This window comes from Coregonus clupeaformis, unplaced genomic scaffold (genome assembly GCF_020615455.1).
Source record: "Coregonus clupeaformis isolate EN_2021a unplaced genomic scaffold, ASM2061545v1 scaf0266, whole genome shotgun sequence".
NCBI classification, from domain to species: domain Eukaryota; kingdom Metazoa; phylum Chordata; class Actinopteri; order Salmoniformes; family Salmonidae; genus Coregonus; species Coregonus clupeaformis.
In genome coordinates this window covers 194,627-207,656 of record NW_025533721.1, presented here as the reverse complement: position 1 = coordinate 207,656, position 13,030 = coordinate 194,627, and the positions used below count along the sequence as shown (strand labels likewise).

The window sequence follows — 13,030 nt, the reverse complement described above, 5'->3', positions numbered from 1 at the left end:
TCTATAACTTCCTATTCAAAATGGATGATTACTGATCTTAACTGAGGAATGTATGGAATACTATAACTGTTTGTTTTAGAAATAAATATGTATCATGTGACATTGTAAAAGACATCAACATTAACATTCTTTTTTGTTTTCCCATCAAGAAAAGACAAAACAGGATGTTTTTTATCCACTTTTAATTCTAGTTTAGTTTGATATTCAAATCATGTTTCTAGAATGGATCTGCAAAAGGTTGTGCATTTCAGACCAGCGACTGTTACACAAAACAGACATCATAAAGCAGACATTTCAGAATCTTTGCTTTATTTTCTTGGACCCCAGATGACCTTTGACCCATTGCAATGAACACAGATCCTGACCCACAGCTCAGTAAGAGGGGCGACCCACCCGACCGTCATTAACAATAGAAGCAATGGTAAAAAGCTGGTGGCGAGCACTGCAGCACATTCTGTTGAAAAGTTTAGACAAAGATCTCCACCCCTTCTGTTTTCTTTTCACTAACAACACTTTTTATTAATATGACAAAAATATGTAATGTCATCTTTAGTTGAGCACAGGGGCATCAACATGTATTTTTTTCCTTTTTTGAGGTAACAATTATTCCTTACACTAGACAGAAAAACAATATTTCCATCCTGGGTCCTTTGTTAGCGAGTAGAAATTTCAGCAGCTTGCAGCAACATCATTTGTCAAACACTTGGCAACACTAGACCTACCTCACATCTACAACCAGAACATATAGCAGCATCATGTCTATGGCTAAGTGAACCACTGTTGGCTCTCACACTCATTACTCTGATTGAAGGATGTCTGGGTCAAATGGAAGTGTGCCAATAATATCTGTAGCCCATTCTTTTGGTTCAATGTTCCAGTAGCGGATCAGTTAAGAAAAAACTGCAGTGTTCCAAGATTTAATCTATTTACCGTTTATTGTGCAGTTGACACAAATATAAATATGCTATGCTTCTTGGTGGAGGACAAGATATCTAGAATAGCATGAACTGAACTGTGTGGAATAACGGCATGATGATTTGAAAATAATTCTATGGCTTGGTATTTAACAAACTCAAACTCATTAAGGGTTTTAACTCGAGCAAATGCTTTATAAATATAAAATAGATGGGCCTTCAGGGGCCTAAAGGGGATGAAGACTTTCAATGAGACAGCTTAACACTCAAAAGAGTTATACAATCCGGTCTGTTATGGCACCAGTTTCAATCAATGCTCTCTCTACTTGCTCTCATCAGGACCCATTTGGATAATGATCAATGCATTACCATTAGCAGTTTAAACAGGACTATCAGCCACTGAACAAACAAGTAAAATAAAAAAAGAACTAAAAAAAAAGAACTAAATTAAAGATAATCTTGACTGTAATATGAGGTATTGTTGATAAAAACCATGTCTATTGTCTAATTTTTCCTCTTTTTGGAATAGCAATGAAATCATATTAAAGTAAAAACTGATGACATAAAACTACAAAAACAAAGATGTCAACATAATTTTCTCATAGAAAATTAAAAACCTATTACATGGCAGTATATTGACATTTATATGTATTAAAAAAATATATAGCAGCAAACAATAGGAGAAAAAGCATTGTTTTTTTCTTGTTGTTTTTCATTTTGTTTTACACTTTGCTGGGAATTCCTCCATAGCAGCTCAAAAGGAGGAGTGTGCTCTCCCATTATCCTGTTCTCTCATCTCTTTTTCTCAATGTACAATCAAACACCTTAATTCAGCAATTCAACAAAAATGTGTTGCTGTCAAGCTGTCACCCTTTTTGCCTCCCGTTTTCCCACTCCCACTTTTCAACGTTACCCTTCCCATCTTAGTGATCCACTTCTCTTAGGCAAGCCACATAAACATAGCCTAAGTCTTCAGGTTTGTGCAAAATCATCTCTAAACAAAAACATTTTTTTTCAACTACACATTCTAAACAGCATTTTAACTATGGTGTTTTCTTTCAGTTTTGTATTGAGAAAACACTGTCATACATGATTTTGAGGGCAGGCATGTGTTAAGCACTATGGTAAATAGTTGTGTACAAAATGTTAGAGACAGACTTTGGCATCCTGTTTCTAATCTGCACTGGCTCCAAGAGTAAAATATGCAATAATAAACACACTTAATCTTTGTTTTAGCGTTCAAGTTTGATACTTTAGTGTTTCAAATGCTCTGGATGCCGTTCAAGCGATGGGATACAGGATGCTGAAACATGCCACACACAATCCTCGTCTCACTATAGACCCCTCCTGTAAGAACTGTGGCATAACAATCTCCAAAATAATACCCTTCTACATCAAGGGTACACGGGATTGCTGCTGGGCTGCGTTGACTTGTACGCAAAATTGTAACACACAGAACACCACAGTTAAAAGAGACCTGCTCCACCCCATTCCATTTTTTCTAATTTTTTCTGTGATTTTTTTTTATGAGTCAGAAAAAAACTGACTAAAAGTGCTTTTAAAAATGGAATGGTATTAGAAAGTAAGATATAACCACACAAAAAACGTAACTGTGGATTGCATGGTAAAGATTTGCAATTAATGCTAGACTTTAGCTTATCGTGTCATTGCTAGCTTTTGAAATATGTACAATGAGGAAAAAATTAATCATAAATCAACAGCCAAACAATGCTGGTTCATTCAATTTACTCCTAATTGAATATAAAGTAATTGTCCTTATATTGAAGAATGAATGAACTTATTTGGCAAACCTCAGCACCAGCAATCCACAATCATCTAAACAATAAAACAGAGCAATATATACTAAAAGTATACTGTTGAGTTATACAACCCAGTTAAAAAGAGAAGAGGCCAAAACTAGGGGCTCAGAATTTCTTTAGAAGTCTAGACAATATAATAAAGTGACAACGCATAAGCAAGCGGGGATACACAGATGCCTAGACTGCAAAAAAAAACAGGGGAGCTTTGATAGCAAGTAAAATGCCTATCTAATAGAGAAAAAAAAATGCCCCTTCTCTTTTATAAATGAATTTATACTTCAAATAAAAACCTAGACACAAAGACAGACTAAAAATTCCTACTCGATGTTATTTTGAATGTTTTAAGTAAGCATGTAGAGTCAGTCTATGGTATTTAAAAATCCTAGTTCAACATTAGGTGGTAAGAATGTATATTTCTGTGGCTTACTCTTGCACATAAACTATAATGTTTTCATTTCATCCATATAGTTGTGTATCTTTCATAAGAATTCGTTTTTGCTATCATCCTTGTTGATGTCTTGAGCCAGACAGGATGGGAGAGTGAGAGGGAACATGACTGGTGGTCTCAGAAAAGTGAGGTGTTCAGTCTTTTCTTGACAGCCCTGGCTGAGGGCGGCCACACGTCACTGGGAGGCCATATAGGCCAGGGCACCGTAACAGGTGTGGCACAAAAGCGTTTGCCAGAGGGTGTTCAGAGGGTGACGACTCGAGGGTGCGCTGATGTCCTCTTTTCCCAGATGGCCTCTTGGTAAGGCCAGAGCCTCAAAAATATTTCCAAAAAAATGAGGAGGATGACACTCAAATGTTAATGTCCCTCACATCTGTAGGGGTGCAGGACAGGTCCACGTCCTCATCTACCCTTTTTGTTTCTGTGGAGACATTATGTTGCTGTGCCTGTCTCAGACTAGACTCAAGCAGAGACTCAATCTGTTCCTGACACGACCTCAGGCAGTCCTGTGATGAGAGAGAGATACTGTCAGCATAATGATGCAAAATACCTTAAAGACAATAGTAGCGAAAGGGTTTGTGACAAACAGTCAATGCAAGCATGTGTGTGGTGCAATGTAAAGGTCTGGGGAGCTGTGTTTGACGTACCGGGTCACTCCTGATGACTTGGGACAGGAAGTTGGTTAGGTTCTGGGATGACAGTGCACCGTCTTTGATCTTTAGGTACAGCCCCTGTACTGCTGCTGCCACGCTGCCCGCTGCGATCATGGAGGGAGGGTTGGCGATGAATTTGACATCTATAGGGAAGACAAAAGAAAGAGAGATGGTAAGTACTTGAGTCGTAAAGCAAAACATCTGAAACAGATCATTGGCTAAATGGTACACCTGAGCTTTCAATAGGATTAATGTGGTAAATAAAACAGACAAAGCTATCAAGTATTGTATATAGGGGTAGAGAGAGAGACCACAGCAGATGGAGGGTATGTGAGGAAGGCCATTCTAGGCTCTGGCAGAATGAGGTAGGGGACAATGGATATCCTGTTTCTCTTCCAATAGCCCTAAAACATACCCCCAGTGACAACTGATTCAAATTCTATTGAGCAAACCCTGACTTTGGGGAGAAACAACTAAGCAAACAAACCAATGTGGTGAGAAGCAAACTCATAATCACATCAAACTGAGCTGGAGAAAAATAGATCACTGACTCCATTCCAGTATCTCCTCTACTTGTCCACACTACAAAGTGACTGAGACACCCTCCATAAAACATGCTAGGCCTTGTACACTCAAACATTCCTGCACCAGTGCCCATACCCCCAACCATTTAGATTGACCATTGGCCACCCGGGGGCCTTCAAGGAGGAAGAGTTATCCTCACAAGTGGGGAAAAATGCAGACAAAATGTAAATCTTGCATCTGACATATATATTAGCCACTGGTCCCTGAAAAAGTGGTTATGGAGCAGTGACAGGAAAAAGCTCACACTTAACAGACAATGGTTCATGTCTGGGCCTACCTGTTGCACAGAGAGCCACAAATGTCTGGGCATGCTTGCGCAGAATCTGCTTCGTGTTCTGATGGATCGGTAGCTTGGAGAGGAAATGGTCTATGAAATCGTGCGGTGTTACTGATGCTAGATCCCATTTCAACTTGTTTAGAGTCAGTAGTTCCATTTGCTACAAAGAAAGACAGACGGGCGCAATGAGACAATCGAACTTCACAAGTGGCTTCACATAATTTATTCTACATTTTACGTTATTTCCACTAGAGGGAGATGTCGCCCTCGTCATGTAATTGCGCTACACTGGCCTAACCGCTGTATGCTACCATGTGAAATGTACAAGAAACCAAACTCTTTCTTTGATGCAAACTGTCTTTAAAATGAACACAACTGGATGGATTATAACTACAGCCATATACAGTGTCTATTTAGAAGATTGACATTGCTCATTTACCAATAGATCGATGGGCCGGATGGAGTTGTCGGTGTAAATGCACAACTTCTCTGCAGTTAACGGGACCGTTTCCTTCATCTTTGAGGCCAAAAACATACAAGTAGCTCCCAGGAGTTGTAATCTGGTTTTATTTGTGGGCTCCACAGACAAAAATCTATCCAGGTAGTTCATTGCCAGGGGAAAAACCTCCTCCTCGCATTTCTGTTCCTCGCACACCTAGAAGTGAAAACAGCAATTTAGCCTATAGCCTCAAATTACAGTAGCCTATAATATAGGACTATAAGTGCATTCAGGTCGATTGTATATACCAATAAATATGCCCGTCCATAAGTGAAAACGAAATACTGTAATGACAACACAACACATTTTTTGCATTATCCTTCCATTCCTAAAGGCTGTCCTTAAAACAATAGCTATGGCCTAATTGTAGGCTTCAGGTGGCGCAAAGTAGGATATAGTCTGCCAATGCAATTAACATAAAATCATGTATTTAGACAAACTGAAACAGTTGCTTAGGCCTAATTAAAACGGAAATTGAAAGAGTTGAGAATTTAGGCTGTTTTCAGTCGCTTCTTACTAAGACACAAAGGTGGCGTCAATGCAACTTTCCCCTTAAATTTCTAGTTCGTCATCTTTTCAAAAAAGAAAAGAAAATATGTAAAAATTGTCCCGGTTTGTCAAATTAGCATGTAAATGATCCTTATGATATACCTTATCGGATAGTTTCAAGATGTGTCGAATTTTCATATAGGAAACATATGAAAACTATTTAATTTTCACGACACCGCTCTTTCTCGTGGAGCCTGCGACATTAAGATCTTGTGCTGACTCACAATTTCTGAAATTAATAAAAAATGTATGTCGACATAAAACTCAATCTCTAACTACATGTAAATGTTGATTAATCGATATAGTATCATATCCGACCATTTAAAATGCATTCTTATTTACATTTTTGGTGAAAATGATCATGTTTCCAGAGCGACCTTCAGAAACTGCAGCAACAGCAGCCTGATTAGTAAACCGAAACAAACTTTATGGTTTTATATAATCATTTTTCGCTATCCGTGCGACAGGATTATAAGTGCATACCCAAGATATACTTTTCGACTTGCTGATTGAGTTACTGTCATTGCTGACATTATTAAAGATTTTTAATGATATTAAAAACCTACGCATACGACAACAAAGATGGCGCATACTACTGGCAAGAGTAAGACTGCATACGTGTACATTGCTATTAATTTGGAATGTTTTTTCAATCTAAATACATTTCCTAAGTCTCCGACAAATAAAATAATCGAGCAGCTACATTGCAAGTGTTGTAATTACTGAACACACACAATACATGGGAAATAGCCTAATATGCTACGACCGTGTTCCAAATCTATTTTAGCCTACTTGGACAACCGTACACAAATGAAAGATTAGCCTACTACATGTCAGTAAGTTTACATAATATGAATGGTCATGCTCATAAAACGTACGATGCATAAAACGACCAATTCCATACATTGCGTCCAAAGTGCATGGTTAGTGTTTGGACACAAACTTTTAAGCAATAAATCTAGACATCATAAATATACACACCTCTAACATCCATGTAGCCACAATTTTCCTCATTTTAGGTATTATTTCTTTCTGGACGCACTTGAAGTAATTCGGAGACGGAAGGTAATTTTCCTCTGCTTTGAGCATTGTCTGTAGAACTCGGTCATTTAGTAAGTTGGCATCTTGGTAAGCTCTTCTGATGGTTTCCACTTCACAGCACAACAGCTGGTGTTCCATGTCTTTTGCGGTAGTAGCTTGCGTTTTAGGGCTGAATAAATAATCAAAAGAGGTGCTTCTTGTTAGGAGTGAGTGAGGCTCGGTAGATGCTGCTTGCTGCTCCTACAGTGTAAGCCCTCTGAGAGCTCCAACGCTTCACCCTTCTAGACAAACCTCCCCTTCAGAGGGCTATGCGATGACGTTAACTGTTGTTAAGGAGAAGATCAAAGCAACAGCGAGTCTGAGAGAGCCGAGCTAAGGAGTCTATAGCGAGAGGAGGATAACTCTAAAGAACTACCCCTCTAAAGTTCCAAGTCCTTCCCATCGCTGCTGATCCACTCCTATAGGTATGGAAATGGGAGGTCCCAGTATTCTGGGTGGCGTAGCCTATACAGCCGAGGGGAGTCAGGAGGGGGTGAGGAGAAGGGACGCTGAGTGGTGGGGGTTTGAGGGAGGAGGGATGTATGGCTAGTGTCGGTATAGGGAAATTGGTAATGCAGAGATTAATGTGAATTGGTTCGATTTTGATAGGGGGCGGTATAGACACATTCATGAAAAAAGCCATCTGAGAATAGCCCCGGCTTCTCTTCTCTTCACCCTGTCGAACATGAGGTGAGCACATGGGCAAGCTTCTACCACACAAAGACACTTAACAGTAGGACATGTATTTTTTAAATCACTTTAACGTAATCATTATACAGCAATTTATATACGTGTTCAGATTGCAGGCATATTCAATAGGCCTATGCATCACAAAACCTTTAAAAAGCATTAAAAACTATCAGAGCCATTGAATAAGGCAGGCTATTGAATATTTCAAGAGTAAATCATGATGTGCAAAGTCGTTTACGTTAAAGCCTAACCTAATAATAATTGCATTATAAACATCTCTAATTTATACAAAGTCAAGAGTAAATCATGATGTGCAAAGTCGTTTACGTTAAAACCTAATAATAATTGCATTATAAACATCTCTAATTTAGACAAAGTAGCTTATTAACAATATTGATTTCAGGTTTCAGTTGAATTTTATGTCATTAAAGTGGAACAACAAAAGTGCACTACCTCACTTGACAGTGCTGTGTGTGTGTGTGGCCATAGTACTGTACAAGATGAATAACGTGGTCAATTATAGAAAAGTTTATGATAGAAAAGTTTAAAAACCTGACCCCCCCAAAAACCTGACCCCCCCAAAAACCTGACCCCCCCATCTCTCTGTCTCGCTCGCTCGCTCTCTCTCTCTGTGACTAGGGAGGCGACCGAAATGAGTCTAAACCAATAGGAGGAATTGCTGTTACCAGGCAGAAGATGACGAAGCACTAATGGGAGTGTTGAAATGTTTTATTGAAATTAAAGTTATCGATAATCATGTGATTGGTTAAAATACCATTGGCTGTAGGCCAAATAAAAACGTGTTGAACTGCTTATGTTATATAACATTCAAAAAAATAAATATAAATAACGTTTGAACAGAAAGGGATGTTATTTTGCCTTTAGAACAGTTGCAAGTCATGGGAGTGGAAGATCAATATTATTGTTGTTGTGTGGAAGAGGATCTAAATAAGGGATCAATTCTGTGAATAGTCGAAATCAGATTTGTCACAATTTTTCTAAGAGTGGCAATAACATTTAATCTCACAGTCGTTTCAATAGGAATAGGAGCTTTTCACATTCTTAACATTCCTCTCCATAGGCAATTGAATAGCTACCGTAAAACTACCAAAATAGGCATTTTTTTGGTCTGGACTTACTATTGCTGACTGAATGTGGGTGACTCTTTCACTATTACAAGTTTTTAAACAAAAAACTTATTTTCAATCAAAATCGATGTTCGTTGCGTTGTGCTTTTTTCACTAACCCATATGGCCTAAAAGGTAGGCCTACTATTCTTATAACCCAAGGTTAACTTTTTTCATACATTTTGAACATTATGCAAATCATGTGCCAAAATCCCTACATACTTTCAGCAGGGGCTTTCAGCTAAACGTAGGGTATGGCAAAATTACAGTGGGGATTTCCTACCACAGCCATCTTTCACCTCTGCACTGTTTTGAGAGAAAAGTCATGCTGTTCCCTGCAGCTGTGTAAATCCACTCTCCATAGATGGGTTGGCTGACAAAGTCACAAAATAATGCTCACGCATGGATAGGGCCAGAATCCCTGCTTTGTTATGATTCTGAATGGTCAGATAGCTAGAAACAATGACAAGAAGCTGCCATGTGGGGAATGGTAGGTGGCTGAAACTCAAACTCAAACTGCCTGATGGGTATCCTACGAAGCAAGCTAGATCTACTCAGGGTTTTCTAAAGCTAACCAGCTTCAGTTAGCTTCACATTCCAGCCCAGGCTTCGTCCGTACTACGATGGTGGAAATTGCTAGACCGCCTGCCGCTAACTATAGCAGGCTTGTAACTGCGCATGCATGTTGCACATGGCTAGTCAAACGCCAAACTCTTCATTGAGACAATGCTGAAACATAAATCCATGGGCTAGTCAGCGGCACATTTTAATTTGTGCCAATTTTATTTTAGAAGATAAGTTATCTTGCAAATTCAGCAGGCTATAGTGTAAAATAGGCTTTTGGGATTCATTGCCATAGAAATGTACCTGGCTAAAAGGTGAGCCACTTTTGTATGATCTGTTATCCCGAGTTGAACTCAGAGTTGACCAAAGTTACCTCGCTAACTCCTCAAAACTGCTTCGTAGGATACCCCTCTGGTATTGTTTTGCGGTGTTTTGACTGATTTCATTTCAACGCTAATATGGCTAAAATTCGCTAGCTAGTTAACCAACAACTATAACGATGTATTTGAGGGACAGCAAGTGCTCATTGTGCAAATGTATTTATATCTTCTCAATAAACATTTGGAAACTAAATATACACTGAACAAAAATATAAACGCAACATGCAACAATTTCAAAGATTTTACAGAGTTACAGTTCATGTAAGGAAATCAGTCAATTTAAATAAATTCATTAAATCTATGGATTTCACATTACTGGGAATACAGATATGCATCTGTTGGTCACAGATACCTTTAAAAAAAAAAAAGTAGGGACGTGGATCAGAAAACCAGTCAGTATCTGGTGTTACCACCATTTGCCTCATGCAGCGCGACACATCTCCTTCTAATAGAGTTGATCAAGCTGTTGATTGTGGACTGTGGAATGTTGTCCCACTCCTCTTCAATGGCTGTTAAAAGTGACTGGAAATTGGCAGGAACACGCTGTCATACACGTCGACCTAGAGCATCCCAAACATGCTCAATGGGTGACGTCTGGTGAGTATGCAGGCCATGGAAGAACTGGGACATTTTCAGCTTCCAGGAATTGTTTACAGATACTTGCGACATGGGGCCGTGCATTATCATGCTGAAACAGGAGGTGATGGCGGTGGATAAATGGCACGACAATGGGCCTCAGATCTCGTCACGGTATCACTGTGCATTCAAATTGCCATAGATAAAATGCAATTGTGTTTGTTGTCCATAGCTTATGCCTGCCCATACCATAACCCCACCACCACCATGGGGCACGCTGTTCACAACATTGACATCAGCAAACCGCTCGCCCACACGATGCCATACACGCTGTCTGCCATCTACCTGGTACAGTTGAAACTGGGATTCATCCATGAAGAGCACACTTCTCCAGCGTGCCACTGGCCATCGAAGGTGAGCATTTGCCCACTGAAGTCGGTTACGATGCCGAACTACAGTAGGGTCAAGACCCTGGTGAGGACGACGAGCACGCAGATGAGCTTTCCTGACACGGTTTCTGACAGTTTGTGCAGAAATTCTTTGGTTGTGCAAACCCACAGTTTCATCAGCTGTCTGGGTGGCTGGTTTCAGACGATCCCACAGGTGAAGACATCGGCTGTGGAGGTCCTGGGCTGGCGTGGTTACACGTGGTCTGCGGTTGTGAGGCCAGTTGGACGTACTGCCAAATTCTCTAAAATGACGTTGGAGGCAGCTTATGGTAGAGAAATGAACATTAAATTCCCTGGCAACAGCTCTGGTGGACATTTCTGCAGTCAGCATGCCAATTGCACGCTCCTTCAAAACTTGAGACATCTGTGGCATTGTGTTGTGTGACAAAACTGCACATTTTAGAGTAGCCTTTTATTGTCCCCAGCACAAGGTGCACCAGTGTAATGATCACGCTGTTTAATCAGCTTCTTGATATGCCACACCTGTCAGGTGGATGGATTATCTTGGCAAAGGATAAATTCTCACTAACAGGGATGTAAACAAATGTTTGCACAACATTTGAGAGAAATAAGCTGTGATGCTGCATATCCCAAAACAAATAGCTGCCTAATGAGAGGATTACAGATTGTCAATCACTTAACATAACGCCCACCTGACCACCTCCCACCATCTCCCAGCCACTGCCTCCTCCCACTTCTCTTTGTCTTTGATGATTGCTCCACGTTGACACTCGTCAAGCCCCCCACTTTTTGTGCGTATGGAACATTTCTGGGATCTTTTATTTCAGCTCATGAAAAATGGGACCAACACTTTGCATGTTGCACTTATATTTTTGTTCAGTGTAGTTTACATGTTGTCATCAATCTAAGCCAACCCCGTCTGTTTTGCTCCATAGTTGCGCACGGTAAGCCTATTGTATTGGGTATGCCTATTTTATGTTGCATGTAAACTAAAGGTATATTATTTTCAAAGTTGTACAAAGGTTGTCAGTCTACTAAATGATCCTTGGACATATTAAAGTGAGAACTCTGTATCTTTGTAGTGACTGGGTGTATTGATACACCATCCAAAACCTAATTAATAACTTCACCGCGCACAAAGGGATATTCAGCGTCTGTACCAATCGGCGCCCTTCTTTGCGAGGCATTGAAAAACCTTTGGTCTTTGTGGTTGAATCTGTACTTGAAATTCACCACTTGATTGAGGGACCTTACATATAATTATATGTGTGTGGTACAGAGATGGGGTAGTCATTCAAAAATCATGTTAACCACTATTATTGAACACAGAATGAGTGTGATTTGTTAAGCACATTTTTATTCCTGAACTTATTTAGGCTTGCCATAACAAAGGGGTTGAATACTGTGATGTCACGAGAGGCTGTGTCCTGGAGGGACGTTACATCCCCCTGAGATGGCTGCAAACCCAGACAGCTATGGCTCCATCTGCTGGTATGGTCGGGAACTCCACCCCTCTATGGCCAATCTTCCCACGCAGCTGAAACAAATGAGGAGCTGATGAGCTGAAGGTTTGGGAAGGGAAGAGACACACTGAGGGAGTGTGTGGGGGGTGAAGAGACACAGTCTCCAACCTGGGCTCTCTGGAGGACAAGAGTGCTGCACGTCCACTTCCATGAGGAATATAAGGATTTGGAGATACTTACCTTTGGGAAATACTCACCTTTGGATATATGCACCTGTGGAAATACGTGAGAGACATTTGGAAGGACTCTTTGCTGGGTTGGCCACTAGCTGCAACGTGGACTACACAATCCCGCTGAAAGCTGTGTAGCCTCTCGTGACGTCACAGATGGTGGAGAACACGGGCACGCTCAAGCGTTAATAGTGCATGTCAGAGGAGGATACCGAAGGTTTGATCACCCAGTTTTCCAAGTTGGCCGTAGGCTCCCGCCGACTGAAATGGAGGACATATTGAAAGCCCTTGTTGCTGGCCAGCAAGCCCAGATGCAAGCAAACGTGGCTCTCTTGGAGGAGCAAAAGAAAGCCAACCTTCTGAAGGCAGAGGAATTGCAGTTGCAGAGACAGAGGGTTGTCCAAAATACCCGCCCAATAAAGGCAAGTGACTTTATATCTAAGATGGGAGCTACCGATGACATTGAGGCATACCTGCATGCATTTGAGGCCACGGCCACTAGGGAAGCCTGGCCCAAGCAACAGTGGGTTGGTCTGTTAGCCCCTTTCTAACCGGGAATCGCTGAATGCTGTCCGGGACCTGGGCCCTGACCAGGTTACTGACTATGATGCCCTGAAGTCTGAGATCCTCAGCAGATATGGACTCACAAAGTTTGGTATGGCCCAGCGCTTTCACAGCTGGACCTTCCAACCAGACCAACCTCCTCGGGCGCAGATGCATGAACTTGTCCGAATCGCAAGGAAATGGCTGGATCCGCAGAGGAAT

The 13,030-nt window shown here is 40.8% G+C and overlaps 1 protein-coding gene across 1 annotated transcript; it reads right to left on the bottom strand.

The window, feature by feature from the left end:
• Positions 1-292: 292 nt before the first annotated feature.
• Positions 293-7,269, bottom strand: LOC121573328 (G1/S-specific cyclin-D1). Its single transcript, XM_041885213.2, has 5 exons — positions 6,727-7,269; positions 5,137-5,352; positions 4,698-4,857; positions 3,830-3,978; positions 293-3,688 (listed from the first exon to the last, which is right to left on the bottom strand). The coding sequence occupies exons 1-5, from the start codon at positions 6,922-6,924 to the stop codon at positions 3,533-3,535; spliced, it is 879 nt and encodes a 292-aa protein (XP_041741147.1). The 5' UTR covers positions 6,925-7,269; the 3' UTR covers positions 293-3,532.
• Between the last annotated feature and the right edge of the window lie 5,761 nt (positions 7,270-13,030).

What these genes read in the sequence shown, in the direction of transcription:
- LOC121573328 (XM_041885213.2), bottom strand. Translation starts at nt 6,924, where the DNA reads ATGGAACACCAGCTGTTGTGCTGTGAAGTGGAAACCATCAGAAGAGCT. An exon ending in TGGCTACATGGATGTTAGAG is followed by an intron (nt 5,353 to 6,726) that starts GTGTGTATATTT and finishes TTTCACTTCTAG; the next exon opens with GTGTGCGAGGAACAGAAATG. An exon ending in TGTGGCTCTCTGTGCAACAG is followed by an intron (nt 3,979 to 4,697) that starts GTAGGCCCAGAC and finishes TCTTCCCTATAG; the next exon opens with ATGTCAAATTCATCGCCAAC.